This window comes from Corvus moneduloides, chromosome 6, assembly GCF_009650955.1.
Source record: "Corvus moneduloides isolate bCorMon1 chromosome 6, bCorMon1.pri, whole genome shotgun sequence".
NCBI lineage: Eukaryota > Metazoa > Chordata > Aves > Passeriformes > Corvidae > Corvus > Corvus moneduloides.
Window position 1 is genome coordinate 35,024,557 of NC_045481.1, and position 19,264 is coordinate 35,043,820.

Genomic DNA, 19,264 nt, shown 5'->3' on the forward strand with positions numbered 1-19,264 from the left:
GGGGGGGCAAACCAGCCAGAGCCATTGCAACCAAGTCCAGGCAGCTGCCCCAGGGAAAACAGAAGCAAGCAGATAGCTAGACCCAAAATGAAACATAACAGCTTCAGAAAAAAAAAAAAAAAATCCCCAAAGGCACCAAACCTGTTGGGTTTTCTTTTAGCTTGCATGTTTTTTAATGGAGTAAAAAAGGAAAATAGAAGGAACATGCCATAGATGTCAGCCTGGTGCAGATCACCCTTCTGCATGGAGGGCACCAGGGGCCCCATACAGTTCCCTCATGGCAGCCAGTCCTACCCCCCCTCCTCTTCCCTGCAGTCAGCTGGAGAAGGAAGTGGATGAAAAGCACACGGTGGATACAGCACAAGCACAGAAGAAGAGCACAGCAGCGCCGCAGGCCGGCCTTTAGCCAAGGATGGCTATGGTGGCACGGGTAAAATAGAAGTACAGCAGATTCTCTATGTCCCAATTAAAAGGTGCAACAGTAACAATCTCCCCTTGAGAGCTGCACTTTAAACCCACACAAAAAACATTTGGGGACTCTTGTAATTTTTCTTTTACTGTCCCACATGTGAGCTCTGGGGCTGATGGGCAGCGTGGCAGTGGCAGCAGCTGCTCTTGGTGGCTGCTGGCACTACTGCAGTCAGAAGGACCAGCAAGCTCAATGAGAGCCTGGCCTCAGGGTCTCTTGTCCATCTTTTTCAGACCCTTCCCAAAAGGCATGGCAAAGGGAGGTAAGGAGGCAGATGTCAGGTGCTTGTTAGCTTCAAACCCAGTGGCTTTCACTCATTGTGGGCTCCCACCAACAAAGTTCTGGCTGCTCATCTGAGGAGGATCCCTCTTCTCTGCCTCATGCATACACATTTAGATAGAGATAGAGATATCTGGTAAACATTCTGTATGAAAATAAATAGTTCATCTGTGTGGTAAGAACCATCGTTGCCTCCATCTGGTTACCTGCTATGTTACATCTCTTTTTGTCCATGACAATCTTGTTCCCACTGCTGTTTCCCTAACCCATGGGCACCTCCTCCCTGCCTCCTGGGGCAGCCAAAAGCACGACAGCAGGCAGAACTGTATCTTTTGGCAGCCCTTCTCTTTACTTGCTGCCTCCCAAATTTCGGCTTATTTTAGGGAACCTGATGAAAATGGTTCCCTTTTACAGCACCTGTTTCTTGACAGAAGAAATGATCTTCATCTCAAAAACACTTTACAAAGAGTAGGATTTTAATGTTCTCTTCCAGGGCCCTCAATTAAGAAATATGTGTCTAGATAGCACTGTTTATATAGATATAGGTATAGTTTTTATTTATTTTATTACCAACCCAACATTTCAATTTGCAGCTGTTGATGTAACTCATGACATACTCTCATGGTGGTGGTGGCTTTTCTTCTTTATCCTTAAAAAGAAATGCATTTCAAATTAAAATTATGCTTTTTTTGTTTGTCTGGTGTTCCTAAAAGGTACTTGAGATGACGCAGGAGTCCTGATGTGGGTGGCAGTTTTTAAGCCTGTACCTGTCAATGGCCTGGAGACCACCTGCAAGGTGCGGGTGCTGGGAAAACTGGGGTAGCAACTGAATGGAAGGGCAGCCACACCACAGCTCTGGGTGGGATGGTGCTGGGAACATATGGGAACGCTATCCAGGTTTTCCTGAATTCATTTCCACCTCTTAGCAGGAGGACCATGCAGCAAACCTGCCACCACCACCATCCCAAGGAACCAGCGCTGCTCCCCCCAGAGCAGGCTGTTTTATTTCTTTAACAGTTGTAAATTAACATCATTTTCTGTCCCTGCAGTACCACAAGCTCAAAGTTAATTATACAAAGAGAAATGCCATAGTCAAAATATACATGACACGTATTGTATTAAGAGGGTTGGGGGTCTTTTTTCCTTCTTTTTTTTCTTAGCCCAGGCAGGTGATTGAGATGCTACATGCTCCAGCCTTTGTCACTAAATGTGTGTGACTGTGTGTCTGTGTTTGTATTAAAAATATATCAGTCTTGTGATGTTCTTAAAAAAGAAAGAAATGGAAGGCGGCAGGGGAGGGAATGGGTCATAGTGAAAAAGTTTTTCGACTGTGTGTCTTCAGAAATACATGTTCAATTCCAGCACTGACGGCAGCTCGAAGCTTTGAGTTTAAATTTGTAACATTTTTCGGATTAAGTAGTTAAAAAAAATCAATCAGCGTGTTCCCCCAGAACCAAAAAGCAACAAGCAAACAGAAAAAAAAACCACAAAAAACCCACAAATTCCTGAACCAGACTTCTGTAATTCTCAACCAGTAAAAATAAGGAAACATCTCCTTACAGTGGAGGGGTGCTCAGCAGGAAAGGAGACGACCCCTGAGGGAGAGGTGGCCTTTGGAGATGGTTGAAACTTCATAATTTCATTGAATAGGGTCAGTGTCTGGGTTTATTGTGTTTTATTTCAACACTTGCCATTGTTGCTTTCTTTTGTACCATTTTTAGATGGATTTTGTCTCTTTTTTTCCCTCTCTGATGGTTTTGCTCTTCTTGGCACGCAGCTGTCCGACCGTCTGGGCAGTGGCAGCCCCCACAGCCAGCCATACCCTCCAGTGAAACCACGCTTCCAGGACTGGTGTCCGGTGAGGTAACGGAGGAGGGGGTCCCTCCCCTGGCAGCACCGTCCCTCCACCGCCTAAAACCCCTTGATGTAGCAATAGGCCTCCAGGGTGGCGAAGAGGATGTAGAGCAGCCAGAGGCTGACGAAGAGCAATGTTGTGGCCACTTTGCACCCCCGGGGGCCGCCCAGCTCCCCCCCAAGGTGGGGTCGCCGGCGGTAGAGGAGGACGCTGATGCAGATGAAGGCGAAGATGGTGAAGAGGGTGACAGAGAACGCCAGGGTGCCTGCTGACACCTGGAACTCCTGCCCCTGCGACGCCCAGTAGATCGCTGCCACTGACCATGCCAGCCCGATGCCCAGGAAGACGTTGACAGCATTGCTGCCTGTGACATTGGTGATGGAGGCGTCAGCGTACATGTCCTGGATGGCTGCAGCTTTGCTGGCGAAGGTGTCTGGGGTTGAGGGAGAAGGGAAGGAAAAATCACTGGGGGTCCAACAGGAGAAACAGACAACACTTCATGTCTGGGGAACAAGGGAGGCTCAGGTGTGGCACCGACCAGGTTAGGATGCAGACCAAGAGGTGCACAATCCCCTCCTAGGTTCAGAGATCCCACGTTGCAACAAAGCATGGTGCAGACCTTGCCTGGGGACAGGGCTTTGAGGATACCCTTCCCAGCTTGAACCCCATCCCATGACAGCTTCTCCCCCGAAACCAGGAGTATCTCCAGAGGACTCATCTCCCACCCCATCCCCTCCCTGTGGCCAACCTACCTGGTACAGAAGTGCCGAAGGCGACGAAGATGACGGCAGTCACCGAGTCCTTGAGGCCAATGGTGCAGCCGAAGTGGGAGGCGAGGTCGCCGATGACGGCTGTGAGCATGCCGATGATGAGGATGGAGACGACGAAGCAGGCCCAGCCATTGCAGTACTCAGTGGGGGGCACGCAGGCAAACAGCACCTTCCAGAAGACGGTCAGGAAGTGCATCACGTAGTCAAAGCAGGACGGCAGGCGCTCCTCGCCGGACTCATCCTCATCCTCATCACCTGCTGCAAACAACATGGAAGGAGAGATCCAGCATTCATTCCATTGGGACAGCTCGTGCTTGTCTCCTCCACCCCAGGGCTCCAGGGATTCTGCTCTCCTGGGACAAGGTGGTATGGCACTGGCCATAACAGTAAATTCAAGCCACAGCAGGTCCTTCAATGATGGGTGAGGCTTGGCAAAAAGAATGCCTTCCAGCCACCCCAGACCCCGCAGGGATGGGGAGTGATGGAGTGGGGTGTTGTACCCACAGAGGGCCAGCCCTGTGCCCATCCACAGGCAGTCACATAGGAGGTAGTCATCCTGTGGAGATCACTGTTGAGTGGCATGAAGAAATTACACAGGCAAGTGATGTTCTGGGCCAAAACTAGCAGAAAATAATAGAATTGGGAAACTGGAGAGATCTCTTGATCTTCCTGCTCCAGAGCATGGGCTGGACCATCCACTGCCTCCTCTATAGCTGGGTGGAAAACACCCCTTTGGGGCAGATGCCAAACCATCGAGGAAAGGTTCAGAAAGATGTCCAAGTGCAATTAATGGCACAGATGTGCCTAAAATACCTTCCCCACAGCTGTCTGGCTCTGAAAGCAGTGAGTTCTCTCAGGCAACAGCTGGCAGGTCTCTGGGCCTTTTCCTTTACCAGCTGCTGCCTCATGAGGCAACATCTCCAGTCTGCATGTGATAACCCTCCCTACTCCCAGGAACTCTACTGGCTATGACAGGACAGAACAGAACATCTTCCAGTAGGAGCTGCCTGCACTGGCCAGGATCCCAGCCAGGATGGGATTTTGCTGCCTGTACACTACTCATCACATCACCAAAGCAGCAGGAGCACTGCCAGCTGATGCAGTCTTTGAACACTGGCCTTCAGGAGGGCTCTGCACCAGAAGATGGATCTCCCAGGCTCCTCACTAATGCACCTGAAAAAGCCCACTATATTTGGAGCAGAGGAGCTCTTTGGACTGGCTTTGATGATGGGTGACCATAGCCAAGCATCACTGACCAGGGAGATGCTGTCATTCCAGGCTGCATGAACCCTGTGGATGTTCATGTGGATTTTCTGATGTTCCCCTCACCTGCGCTCACAGTAATGGCCTCCATGAACTGGTCCCTCCAGGAATGTGTCCCTACAACCAAAGCCAGGTTTGTCTTCTTAATCAGCTTGTCCACGGTGCTCTGTGGTGGGAATAAAGATGCACAGCAATTAAACCAGCTGCTAGTGGGCAAGGATGATCTTGCAGTGCACTGTGGTCTCACAGACCCTTTTGAAACTGTGGAAGTGTCACAAGCACTCTCCTACCAGCTAGATATGTCCATGACTGGAGTTGAGCCCACCTCCTCCCTGGACTGGCTGACCCAAACCTCACCAGAGCCAGCTTGTTTGCCACACCTCAATCCTGATAAGGTTTCTTCTTCCCTCAACCCTGCCTCACCAGAGCCAGCTTTGCTCCTGCCTTGTCTTGCCCACAGGCTTCTTCTGCTTCCAGCAGGACCTTCTTGCCTTTCTCCCTCCACCCCCGCCAACCAACTAGCAGCTGCTACTTTTGACATTTCCTGTAGACTTCACCGACCCTTTACTCCATTACATACTTCTTTTCCTCTTTCAACAGCCCTTTCTCTGCACATCCTGCCCCCTCAGTCCTGCTCTCTGAGGCTGCTTGACAGTGCCACAGGGCTTTCCCCTCCTGGAAGACCCCTAGGACACCTACTGACCTTGAACTCATAGGACTCCTCAATGATGACTTCCAGTTTGGGGTGTTCGCCGAGTATTGGTTTGCCCATCTCTGCAATTCTCTTGGCTTCCTCCTCTTCAACTGTCATCTTCCTCTCAGCCACCTCTGTGAAAGCAAGGCCAACACCAAGCTGTGGGCAGCAGCCTGCACCTCCAGGGCACCATGGGGGCTTGTCTGCAGGGCCTGAACAGGGGCTTCTGCAGTGCCCTCACAGCTTGCTGAGCTCATGCAGCACTTTGGGGGACAGTGGTGGGGGGCAGTGGTGGGGTGACCACAGAAACAAAGGACCAAGATTTCTGAATACCAGTCACCAAGAACATAGGCAATCTGTTTTTAATTTATTAAAAAAAACCAAAACCCTTGAATGTTTCTTCAGTCTGCGTTGGTGCTCTCGGTTGACACACACCCTCCCATCACCCCTGCAGCAGCCACAGCTTTGGTGAGACCAAGGTACCAAATCATTCTGCCATTTGGCAGAAGTGCCCTTTAAGATGCTTCTAAAACCCTGACATGCTCCCTGATTTGAATAACAAGAGACAGAACCCTTTTTTCCCCCTTTGAGTAGAAAATCATGGTTGGCACCTTGCGCACTGAGTGCAGTGCTTGATCTGACACTCAAGACACAGATAGTCACAACCACATGTAAACCACATGTGAACTGGAAAAATTAACAAGAAGAAGTAATGAAACAAGTAGTTTTATCCTTTCATAATGCTGTGAGGGTGCTGAGGCACTGGAACAGGTTTTCCAGAGAAGATATGAATGCCCCAACCCTGGAAGCTCAAGGCCAGGTTGGATGTGGTGTTGAGCAACCTCAGGAAAGGTGTCCCATGGGAAGGGGGTTGAAACCAGATGATCTTTAAGGTTCCTTCCAACACATTCCATTCTGTAATTCTATATTTAGTTTCTGCTGAAGGAAACCAAACCAGGACCCCGGGTCAGCAGCATGCTGAGATGACCCTGTGTCAGGCTCAATCTTGCTGGTGACCCAGCTAACCCAGCAAAGTGCCTCAAGAGGGTCGTGGTTGCCCACATGGGAAGGAGCATCCCAACCAGCTGGAAGGGTGCCCTGGCAGTGTCCCTAGGCCTGACCCAGATCTCCTCTTCCACCCACATGCCCAAGTGTAGGCACACGCTGATGTGCCCTCTGTAAAACTTGGACATCTCAAGAAAGGGGCTGGGTTTCCCCTGGCTTTCCTGTGCATGACCAGTCAGGGTGTACAGCTGCAGTATGGGGTCCAGCTGAGCCTGGGAGTGGGAGCTGGAGCTCTTAAGAATCTGGGAGGTTCTTAACAACCTGGGAGGGCATATCACAAAGGCAGAGCATCTTGTTCTGGCTAAGCAGTGGGTCAGATGCTACCTGAGATTTCCTGCAGAGGTTACAAATGCCCAGGTAATGCCTCAGATGTGATTAATTCCATGTGGACTCCAGCAGATCTCATACTTCACACCAAAAATCACATGGAAATGATGCAGTCCCAGCGAAATCTATTTATAAACTTTGACTTCTCTCTTCAACTGCCTGGCTAGATTGACTGCAAAGACTGTAAACCTTGCAAGACCTGCAGATTTTATAAAACATACAATAACTCATGTGGCAGGTGACATTATTATAACCCATCACAGAAACAGGAAAGTTCCATCCATCACTTGAAATCAATGATGTACATCAAAACCATCACTGCCTAGCTCCAAGACACCATAGTCTGGATTTAGGAATCCCCGTAAATTTAGAAAAAATTTACAGAGACAGAGCAGCACAGCACCTGGAGAAGAAGGGCAATGCAGGATGCTGGGGGGGCAGGGGGCACATTTTTTCACTAGAAGGGTAGTTAAGCATTGGAATGGGCTGCCAGAAAGGTGGTGGAGTCACCATCCCTGGAAGAGATCAAGAAACAACTGGACGTGGCACTTAGCGCTATGGTTTTGACATGGTGGTGTTTGGTCAAATGTTGGACTCGATCTTGGAAGTCTTTTCCAACCTTTATGATTCTATGAGTGGTTGATTCTATGAAAATGTTCTGCTTTACACTACACTTGGACTCATGAACTGATGATTATCAAGATTATCAAGATCCAAGGTACTTATATTCACTGGACAAGGAATATAGGACAAGGAGTCAGATATAATGTACATCCTTTTCTAAGACAGAACGAGAAAGTCCAGTCTCTTCCTCTACCTGGGAGTGTGTGAAGATGACAAGCTGTGCCCATTGAAAATGCTGGTGCTCACACATCAGTTCACATGGCACATATGTATGTGACTTTGCTTCTGTCTGAGCTCCCCATAACCTGAAGGTCAAGGGCGAAGGCACCCTCGCTTCACAAAGCCCAGCTTGGCAGATGAGCTGAGCGCATGCTGGCATGTGCTGACAATACAGAGCTGAGCAAAAGCACTATGGCCATCCCAGCAGGGTTGCAAAGCCCAGGCTTGGTGACAGTCTGACTCGCTACAGCCTTCCCTGGAATAACTGCATCTGAAAAGCTGCAGTCACAGTTGCGAGCGCAGTCCCTTAGGCTCCCACTCCCTGGCTGCAGTTGCAGAGTGGAGAAAGCAAATGTCTGGAATCTGAGGAGATGCTCTGGAAAAAGGGAGGATCAGGCAGAATTTCCTCAGCTTAACAACTCCAGCAGAAATGATACAATGAAACCTCAGTCCCCAATCTAACTGATTTGACAAAAGCCTTTGGCATGGTAAGAGAACACAGAGCCTCACGCAAATGTTATGCCTCTAGGCGAGGCTGAACTGCAGGCAGGTCTGTAGGCACATGCAGTGCAGCAAGCTTTCTTATCTCCAGAGGAAGTGGTATCCAAGAGAGCTTTATCCCAGAACCTGGCATCTTTCTTACGCTAGTTTATGTACTTGCACCAGGCAGGACAGTGCAAGATCTGAAGCCCTCCCTGTGGAGGAAGATCTCCTGCGTCTCTTCTCTGGTGTGCCAGGTCCAGGGCTGTTGGGCAGGCTGCATGCCTGTGTCTTCAGGACCTTGCACCTTCTAGCAGATGGCTTTGTTGTCTCCACAAGCTACCTGTGGATCACCTGCTGATTCAACGAGCAAGGCAATCACTTGCCAGGCAGCTCTTAGAGTAAATCAAGCAACACAACCATGTCCAAGAGTGTTTGTCAGCCTAGGGGCTGGATGCTAGCATGAGCATGGGACCAGACACCCCACAAAGTGAAGGTGGTGGGAGTCCTGCTATTCCAGAAGGCACCTTGCCAGCCGACAAAGTGCCACCAGAGGCACCTTCAAGCCCTAGGTAGGCCACTTGGAGTGAAGAGACAAGCTGACTGGCAATGGAGACCTTCAGCCTACTGACAGCACATCCACGGAGACATGAATAATGGAGGCCCTGATGTCACCATGCAGCTCCTCTGCCATGTGTATGGGGAACTGGGGTGCAGAGGCAAGAACATAGGCACCCAAGAAGTCATGTCAAGAGCATCCCATGGGGACAGATGATTGAACATGACTGCCAAGCTAAGTCTTTCCATGTCAGCTGCAAGCAAACCACAGGAGAACAGGCACAGGGAGCACGTCCTAATGGGTACCTCATAGAAATATTAATAGTGGAAGCTTTTGGATAAGGAAGAAAGGAGGTAATTCCTTAATGTCTCATTAAAATGCAGTCACATTTGTGAATGTGCAACAGGAAAGCAAAGCACAAAAACCTAACAAATTTCAAAGGTGCACCTGAAAATATTTAAGCTGCCATTGTATTTACACTGAGGCTCCATGCTAATGTAGGAGACAAACACAGATCAGGACTCCCATGTCAGGTATGTGCTGGATCTTGCTCAATGCACTTGTGCAAGTGACCCATAGATGCCAAATACCAGGCTGCTGACTGTCCTCTGAAATTAAGGCAGTGGCAGGACGGACAAATTTAGGAGCACAGCTGACATTTTTTTGCCCCAAACTATACTTGCCATACAGTTAAGGGGGGGAGCTAAGCACCTTCAAAGAGTGATATGAAGCACCTACATGATTTCACCAATTCTGCCCACCTACTGTTTAGGACACATGAGCATCTTGTGGCAGGAATCAGTGCCAACCTCTGCAAAACACCACATCCCATCCTCAACCTGTTCCAGGCCTGTTGGGTCTGCCTGTTTCAAAGGGATGCTGAGGGCTGAGTTGACCCTGTGTGTACTGACCCAACAGCTGAAAAGGAATAAACTCTTACACCAACCCAGTGGCCGAGAACAATCCCAATGTTCCTGCTTTTCAGGGAAGTGCTTCAGCCAGCACAGGGTACATCATCCTGCCTGTGGAGCCACAGGAGGTTGCCCCTGCAGCAAGTGTGGAACATGCGCCCATGCAGTCTGGTATAGGGCTGGGGTCTTGGAGGGCTCCTCCAGGAAGCAGAGACAGGACATCTGTGAGGTGTGTCACACATCACCCCAGTGTGGTAGCCTGCAAAGAAGACTACCAAGGGCTAAGACAAATAAACCAGTGAGGATGGGGGGTGTGTGTGTTGGGAGACAGATATTTAATTTGCAAGGTCAAGTCTGTCAAGGTGAATGCTGCCAAGCTGCAGCTTAATTATTAGCTAGCCTGATTTCTGTTTGTATCTGCATCAGTACCTACTTTTCAATGCGGATTGCACCCTGGACTCCCTGCTGTCAACTCCAAATAAGCCTGATAAGGTCTGGCTGTGCCTATCGAGAACAGAGCTTGCCAGGACCTTCTGGACTGCCTCCATCTCCTCCTTGGGAAGAATAAGGTGGGCAGAGAGGGGTCCCCTAGACCCTACCTGTTCTGGCACCTAGGTATGTGCTACCATTGAGTGTTAGGAACCTCTCTGGGCTGCAGGAGCACACATAGGCTGCTGAGGCCAGGCAAGCTGGGGCTGCTGTGCCAGCTGCTGCACCAAGGTACCCTGCTCCTGGTGCCAGGGAGCCAATGGGTCAGAGAGAATATGCTACAAGCAGGTGAGACAACAGGTCTGGTAAAATCAAAGCCTGGATGGGAGGAATGAGGATGAAGTCCGCTTTTGCTTGGGCTGTAGCAACGGCCACAGCTGATACCCACTAGGAAAGGAACAAGGAGAGGTTTTTAGATAAACCACTCCATGCTCTCATTCTGCTTTGTTCAGACCTTTAAAGCTATGACAGACAAGGAGGCTCAGCAGCTCCTGGTTATGGTCCTGCCACTGCTGTGCTCTGCAGCCCTGGGCATGTCCCTGCCATGCTCACTGCTCAGCTTTCACCCCATGTCTGTCTCAGTCTGTCTCTCTCAACTTATGCCTGCAGGGCCATCCCAGGACTTGAGCTGCAGTGATCTGCAAAGCGCTTTCAGACCAGCACATGAGAGGCCATTTCTTGGGCTCGAAATACTGTAAGCATATCCCCTCCTCCTTATATTTCTTACAGGGAAAGGGGAGCACTGAACTGGGCTCCCACATCATGCATTGCTTGCCCGCTCAACCACCTTCAGACTGGGGGGAATCAAATGGGAACTAGACATTGCCTGTGGCTTCCTGGACACATTATAAATCAAAGTTAGATAAAGACCATTTCTATGGTGTAATCTGGCCCCTGCATCTTTTGAGCTGAAACAGGGCAATGGGAAGGCCCTGTAACACCATCAAAGAGGTAGATACTCATCACCTAGGCAATGCTGCAAGACTACCAAACAACCACAGACCAGTTTGTATTCCCTGACACTTGCTGAATAAATTGGATTAAAACCAGCAATGTATTCAGGAAAGATTGCTGTGAAGGCCATTTCACACTCCTCGAGTTAATCTTGTCTCCATCCATTTCTGGAGTGGTCATATATCTGCATGAAGGTCACCCCTTTTGGGGACTGTGCTGCTAGGAAGAAATTAAAACAACAATTAAAATGGGATCTTGTTTTTTTTGTTGGGGCTTAATATGATATAATCCTGGTTAAACAAAGTAAATAGTGGGCATGAATGAGTTCCTCTCTCCAGAGCACTGTCAAGCTGTCAGTCACAAGTGGGGAAGACTTCTGGCTAAAAGACACTCTGGCTTTGGAGATTAGCATATGGATATGCCCTTTATGGAAGCACATGCACACATACAAGCACTGGCAGCCTGGGCTGCTTTCTAAAATGTAAGGAATCTGCTTACTTAGCCCTGAAAGCTATTTTTGAGACATGATACATCCTGTATACATGCCCCAGTGTTCCTTAATGCTAACTGGGAAATGCTGCACATTCATGAGAGGGAGGCTAAGGCACAGAGCTGGGAACTGAGCATTACTCCCCTCCTGGCCCTGCCTTGAGATTGCTGCTGACATAACCACCCCCGACTGGCCAGACAATTGGCATCTCTGTTCCCCAGTCTTTCCCAGTGCAAAGTGGACATGGGAGTTTTAATGCATAAATAAAGAAACATATTTAGAAATATTTTCTTTGAACTGGATGAATATATAGAAAATATGATACAGAAGTATCTACCATTTAGATAATTCCACATCCCTTCAAAGATTTAGATCACTTGAGCCCAAGAACTTTCAAGCAAAGGCTGTGCTCAGGCTTTCAGTGACTTTTGCAAAGGCTGGAAAGACCTGCAGAACAGATCTTCCACTGCTGGCAAAGGCAGGGACAACTGGAACACCTATGCACTTTGGTATCAAGTATTTTCCTGTATAAAGAGTATACAGAGAGATCTGTATACTCTTTGACACTGCCAGTGTCAAAACAGAAGGTTAAAAAACCCCCAGACTCTCAGCTACCCCATTCTATTCTGAAGCCTGAACAGTTGGTGCTGGACACATGGCCAAGCTTTGCATGGCCTTGCAAATCTGGCTCAAAGAGCCCATTTGGAAGAAATAAATGCTGAGAAGAACCTGTGCCCTGCCTAATTACTTCACCTTGTGTAAAATTCACAGCATTGTTTTCCTTGGGAGGGCCCTGCAGGGCTGAGGGGCCGAAGTCAGGATCCCTCATTTCACCCAAGGTAAGGACTCCTGGGACAAGAGAGGCATTGCCACTTGGCCTCATCCATCAGGGCACCCACACCTTTTGTGAAGAGAAGGGATCACTCCTGTGAGCGGGGGCTGTGCAGGTGCTGGCCCTGCAGGGGCTGCCAAAGCGTTGCCATGGCTGGGGACAGGGCTGCAGAGGAGAGCCAGGGCAGTCAGTCCCAGAGACACATCCCTAGGAATGGGATGCTGCCCAGGAAGAGCTGTGCAAGCTGCTCCAGGAGGCAAGGGATGAAGCACAGGAGTGACGGATTCCACTGAAACGTTCAATAATGCAGTTTTTAAACAAAGATTCCCGCGCGCCTGTGTAACCTAAATCTAACATGACACGGACTAAACGAGGATGCTGCTTGTCTCCCTGCTGATTAGCTGTGATTGCTGCTGAGTGACACTCCAGCACGTGCCTGCTTGCCGGCCTGCTGCTGGATTGAGGCACATGTGGGAGCCAAGCACCGCGAGCCCAACACACGTCACATGCACAGAGGGCACCCTGAGGCAGCTCGGCAAGGGGGGAACCCCAGGGACCCCTCACCAGACAGAAGGCTCTCCCTTATGAACTGAAAAGTAACTTTTCATTGCTGGTGACCAAGTTCTCCAATAACGGCTGCCAAAAGCAATCAGGCTGGATCACAACAGAGGGAGGAAAGTTATGTTATTTTAATAGGAATTATTTGGTTCCCGGGGTTCTGATCAAATTAGGCAGCTACTGAATTAAAGCAATGAAATTACTGGGAAGCAGGCTGTGCTCAACTTATTTTTAGTCCTCCTGGATCTGAAGAGGTAACAAAGGAAACCATCCAAACCATTCTGAGGAGTTTTCCATAAACACCCTAAGCTGGTATTTGGGGAACTGGGGATTTCTGCCTGCCACTAGCAATTTTCTAATTAGTCCAATAGCCAACGGGCTCAGGACATCCCCTGTGCAGCAGATTTGGCATCCTCCAAAAAGGGGCAGGACTGAAGCCTGCATGGCAGATGTGGCTCCTTTGATTTGCAGCACAGCTCAGGCATCATGAATGCTTTGGTTTTCAGCTCTGCTCACAAACCTGTGGGATTTTGAGCTCCTCTCTGCACCCTGCATGCCCACCCTTATCTTCCAAGAAATGCTTCTTAGTGCAAATTCAACAGTAATCACATCTGGAATTGAAGGAATAATGACAATACAGGAGGCGTACATTGCACCACAGTGGGATAGAGACAGACCAGTGTAATGGGGATTTCAGGCAAGGAAGAGGGGCTCAGTATTAATACACATGAAATCCTGACACAGGGAGAGGAGATGAAGAGTGCAGAGCCAGAGCTGAGGGTGAGGAGGGAAATGGTGCTGGTGCTGATCATATTCTGGTAGTACTGCTCTGGCGCTGGGCACATCCTGGGGACCCCCCAGGATGGGAGGTGGAGAGCACATGGGTGAAGGCACTGAGGGGTGACATGTGACCCTCCATGGGAAGGGGACACCTGCACAACCTTGTACCCTTGCCCACCCCAGGCAACACTGTCCCACACTGCAGGGATGCCACCTCCCTCCAGAAATCCCTGTCTTCCCCAGTGCATCAGCACAACCCAAGCACCAGAGTTGCCTAAAGAGAGGCTCGAGTCACAGCTTCAGACCAGGCACAGCTGTATGTGTTGCTTTGCAACTCTGTCTGGATCATTTCCCCCAAACTGCAAGGAAAAATCTGGAATATGGGAAACGCTCTTAGATGTCAATCAATTGCTGTTATTTTCTTAATTGTACTGCTCTTAACTAGTTCATGCTAGACACAAACACCATGAGCTAGGGTTGTCTACAACACAGCAAACACAAACATGGGGGGTCTGACCAAAGGGGACAAAAAGAGAGCCTGAGCAGCCAGAGGAAAGGAGAAAAAGCACTTACCTTGCGTGAGCAGTAGGGCTGTGGTGAGAGAAGAACATGAGAAAGACAGAGAGAAAAAAGAAAAAAAGGGAAAAAGTTAGTATCTGATGGGGAAAAGCTGTTTTGCAGATGAAGGCTGTCAGTGAGCAATGGACACGGTGCAAGGCAGTGTGCGAGCTCACGAGGGCTGCATGTAGGGAACAGGCTGGGGAGCAGACACCACAGCAGCACGATGGAGAAGAGACTGGGGTGCTCCAGTGAGCACCAGAGCACTGGCTCCCCAAAGTCACCCCCTCCCCCCAAGCAAAGGCAGAAGGATGGGATGCAGCTGGGGGGAAGTGGCAAGGAGGGAAAGGGAAAGGGAGCAAGGAGGGCAGTTACTCTTGCCATTGGGGCCTGATACAACCCTAACTGACCCAAAGGCATGGGAGGTGCCACTGCTTAACGGGTAGGTGTGGTTGTGGCGGGGCTTGGCACAACTGAGGACCCCCAATAAACTTGTAGGTACTGAGAAGAGAAGGTTGATGGGCAGCTCAACGAGGTCAGCAGCATCAGGAGGCATTGATAAAACAGGCAGCCTCCAGTGTCAATAGGGGCAGGGGGTAACATGGCCATGCATCATCCCTCAGGATGATGCCCTGGCTCACCTACACCTATCCCACATCCCACAGGTACCACTTTCAGCGGGTCAGGGTGCCTAGAGGAGCATAGGCACATGTAAAGCATCACTGCTTGAGTCCTCCTGGTTCTCTTTGTTCCAAACTGCTGGTTTGCCTGACAGTGCTGCATGGACACAGGCCATGTGACTGCATGGTCCTGTGAGATGTGAGGTGGGAGGAAAGGAGGAGAAAGGGGCGAAGGTTCTTGCAAGGGATGACCTGACCCTGGCTTTCCATACAGACACAGCTCAGCCCCTTGGGCAGTGACCCCTTGACCCTCTCCTCTCGTGATTTCCCCACTCCCCAGAGCTGTCACAAAGAAACATCTGACTGGATCCCTCTTAAGTGTTATCCACAGACAGCCACAGCTTACATCCAGGTATCAAACTAGCTACAGCAGAGTCCGTATAGCAAAAAACCTCAAACGGCCTTTGAGAGGGGCCAAGCACCAAGTCTGTACCTTAGCTTTAACTTCTACTTGTCTTTCAAACAGCAAACCAATCCTTGAAGACTTGGTTGCATGTGATGACAGTATTGTAATTACTACTAACACTTATTATCATGCGCTTTTAGTCTCAGAAGCTTAAAACTCTGTACAAAGACTGAGTCAGTATTAACAGCCCTATTTGACAGATGGCGAAGCAAGCCAAAAAAAAAAAAAAAAAGAAGCTAAAGGGAACATTTTGCAAACTCAGAAGTGGGCTGGAGTCCAAAAGTGCTAATTTTCCCCGACTTGCTGGTTCGAGCCTCTGAAAAGCAGGACTTTTATACAGATGCACCCAATTGTATCTGTGCCATTTGAAAGTGATTTCCTAAGCAATTTATCAAAGGTCGCACAGCGCATCCATGGCAGAGCCAGGGAAACTAATCCTGAGTCCTGACACCCAGTCACTTCCTTGCTCTGTTGAGCAGCAACCATGGGCACAGCTTTCCCAACAGTTTGCAGAGAGACACTGATCCAGTCATGATCTTCATCCACCAAGCCATCTCCCAAGCTGGAAGTACTGTGGGCAATCCGAGAGATCTCCCTTGTCCATGAGGGCAGGTAGAGGCACAGTGAAAGAGGAAGGTAAAATGGAGAGGCTCCTTGCTGAGCATCCCTTCTGTTTCAGGGTCAATTCCTTTTGAGAGTCAAAAACTTTAGGGAAACCATTCATGAGTATGTTCTGCATTAAGTACAGTGCCACTGAGCCACAAGATGCAATGGGATGTTTGCTCTGCCTGCACCACCTCTTGTCATCCACGCACCTCTCCTGGAGTCTCCAACAGGCTCATCACTGCCCCTGGTAGCATCTGGAGTTTCCTTGTAGCTCTGTCCTGCTGCAGTTCCTGCTGTCATGTGACCTCCTTACTATTCCATGGTCTTCTGGTTCTCCAGACAATGTGCAGAAATTTAATTTGCCTTTTGCAATTACAAGCATCAGTACAATGGGTCGATTTGGTGTTCAAATGTAATATAATGAAATATTACTGGGACCCTAAGCTACTGTGGCTATTAAAAAAATCATTGGCTCCTCAAGTTTCTTAAAACTGTTACTATACTACTCTGGGATTTGAGTTTATTTTTTTCCCCATTTGCTTGTGAGCCTGAAAAAGAACAATTTTTCTCCCTTTCACTTATGATATAATACATGAATATTTGAAGAAGCCTACAAAGCTATGAATGAAACATCAAGAATACAGCATGCAGAAAGCCAAAGGATTATTTTATCTTTATATTTCTGAGTGAATGCTGTGCATGCAAGCAAGAAAATGATTTCACGGACTACAGCTTTCTTCCTGCACACACATCTGCTAATGTGCCCTTAGCCCTGACCTGTAATGTTTTCTGACAGCCCATCTGGGGATGCTGTACCTGTACCAGCTTCACTGATGGCCTCCGTGCTGTTCCCATCCCACAAGCCTCCTTCCACTCTCCCCAGCCTGGGCTGCATCCCTCCAGTCCTCTCCAGGGCACCTCTCCCTCTCCTGCACTGCTGCTCTGCACATCACGCTCCTTATGGGGCCAAGCCAGGCCACCTCACTGCTCTTGGCATCTCAGGTAGTCTCAGAGGCTTGATGTGTACTCTTACAGGGAACTGCTAAAATTAGCTCCGCAGCCAAATCCAAAATAGCAATCCCCAGTATCCCTTACCTAACCCTTGCATGGTGTGATTGTGGACAAACACATGTGCCTGCAGATAAGGGGGCTGTGATGCTGACTCACCCAGGAGAGCCTTTAGCTCTGGATCCCAGTTGCTCCTTCACTGGGGTTTCTCTGCCTTGAAGGCTTGGTTTTGACTAGGTAAAGTCAAAATTGCATGCATGAACTCTGCTTCCCCTGCCACCCCTGAAACTGGACAATCTAAACCTGAATTTAAAAAAGCTGCTAAAAAATCTGTTTACTAATAAGCCATTTCATCTGCATGCTTTTGATACAGTTTGAGGTCAGACTCTGCTGTGACATGCATGTTGGTGTGGGTTAGAGATCAGGAATTTCATTCCCTCCTGCTTTAACTCCAAAAAGCTTAAACCAAGAGGAACCAGGGTTGGGACTGAAGCAGATGAGCAATCCAGCAATCCTGTGTTTACAGCAACCTGATGTACTGAATGCATGTCCTAACCTTTTTCTAAACAGTGAAATACTTTTCTCTGCTCTTTACCTCACAGACTATGATGCATGCTTTATTCTGGACTCATTCTTCAGTACCATAAATCTTTTCTAATCAGTATCCCTAAAGACTCAGAGAAGCCACTGTGTAGCTAAGAGGATCCTTGTTAAAGGCCTGGGATTTAGACAGTGAGCTGAAATGAAGGAGGGGAGGATGAATTTTGAGGAGACTCCCAGTGGCACAGCAGGGCAGTCACAGGAAGCCAAGGCAAAGCGAACACACGGCCTCCATCCCCTGCCCACTCAAAGGTGACCAAGAAGTGACCTTATAAAACACAGGCTCAGTTCCCCGAAGAGATAAGGATCCTCCATCTTTCAGATGAAACTGTCCACAGGCTCTGCCTCCAGATTTGCTCACTGAGGTGAGCAAACTGTTTCCCTAATAGATTGTGAAGAGCTGTAAACATGGGGTTTTTTATAGGCTAAACAAGGCAGAGATTTTGCAGCATTAACTTGAACGCTATTATTATTGAAGTCAATAGCAAAGCTTTTGCAGACTCTTAAGAGACTCCTCTCCATCAGGAGAATCAGCAGCGTTCAGCTTAATCACAGAGCTGAGAGGAAATTATTAAATCTTGAGGGAATGAGGTAACAGCAATCTAACATTTTTTTGCTATTCTCATCAGCAGCTGATGGGAGTTGATGAAGAAGGAGTTTCTTAGTATCTGTCCACACTTCAGAAAACTGCAGCACATGTGCTCATGTAGCAATACAGCTTATCTTTAACAGGTATGGATCTTTGTACCAAGTCAAATAATTCCATCGATATTTTGATATAGGTAACTTGATGGATCAATCCAAGCTGGGAATTCTTCCTTCTTTGCAGTGTAATCCTTCCTCTGTGACTCCCAGCCACATCCTCCCCCCGGGCACAAAGCTTTCCCATCAGAGGTGCTGACACTCCATTAGAAGGAGATGCGCTATGAGATTTGTCTGCACCAGTTGACTCTGTGCTGGCAGGGCTGAGAAAACTTCAGACAAAATCTTCCCAAGCCAGGGCATGCCAACCAGCTGTTAATAGTGTTTGCCAGCCATCTGTACTCCCACATCCAGCAAAGTCGTATCTTGTGGGAGACATGCTTTCTGAAGCAAAACTTTGCATGAAGGTTGTCAGTCTCTTTTACAAAACATAACCCTCAAGACTCAGCCTTCAAGCATCAGCCCTGAGGTTGAATCTTCCACCACTGTCCCATGAGCTGAATTCTCACAAGCTGATTCCCAGTCACCCTCATGTAACATATTTTTCCAAATGCTATTTTCACCATTATCTGCAATCAAGTGAAATCTCCCGGAGTAGCCTCCCTTGCCATTCAGGCTGTATCAGCACTTAAGATTAGCCACAACTTAAGCAGAAGAGCAACTTCATCCAGGGAACACAAAGCAAGTTTTTCTCTTGTAATCCAGGACTATGGAAAAAAGTGTGAAAGCTGATGTGTGAAGAAAGTATTACTCCAAAATCCTGCTGGAACAGCAGCAAAATCCTCATTCTGAGTTGTGAGCTGACACAATAGCAGAGTTGCCATGAGAGCAAGAGTCAAACCAACAGACAGCATCTTGTCATAAAGGAAGAGACTCGTTTCACTGCAGGAACCCTTTAAACAGGTGCTGAAAAAAGGATGTCCAGAAATGTGGTTCAAGGTGCTGGGAGGCTTCAAAACCCTGCAGCGCTCAGTAAACAGGGATTCAGTTTACATGACTGTGCATATAGAGGAAAGGTGAGACAAGAAGGATTTGAAGATTAATTTTTTAGAAACAGAGAGGATAAAAAAGTCAGGAAACCTGGGA

At 48.6% G+C, this 19,264-nt stretch overlaps 1 protein-coding gene across 5 annotated transcripts in view; it reads right to left on the reverse strand.

The window, feature by feature from the left end:
- Nucleotides 1-1,203: 1,203 nt before the first annotated feature.
- SLC8A3 (solute carrier family 8 member A3) overlaps nucleotides 1,204-19,264 on the reverse strand; it is a 113,971-nt gene continuing 95,910 nt past the window's right edge. For 2 of the 5 annotated variants that reach the window (XM_032112367.1, XM_032112369.1), the window contains 5 exons: nucleotides 14,192-14,209; nucleotides 5,340-5,464; nucleotides 4,703-4,802; nucleotides 3,356-3,631; nucleotides 1,204-3,036 (listed from right to left, as the gene is read on the reverse strand). In XM_032112367.1, coding sequence (XP_031968258.1) covers nucleotides 2,660-3,036; nucleotides 3,356-3,631; nucleotides 4,703-4,802; nucleotides 5,340-5,464; nucleotides 14,192-14,209 — 896 coding nt within the window. In that variant the 3' untranslated portion in view covers nucleotides 1,204-2,659. The remainder of the gene's footprint in view (nucleotides 3,037-3,355; nucleotides 3,632-4,702; nucleotides 4,803-5,339; nucleotides 5,465-14,191; nucleotides 14,210-19,264) is intronic. The other 3 variants (XM_032112370.1, XM_032112371.1, XM_032112372.1) reach the window with 2 other exon arrangements.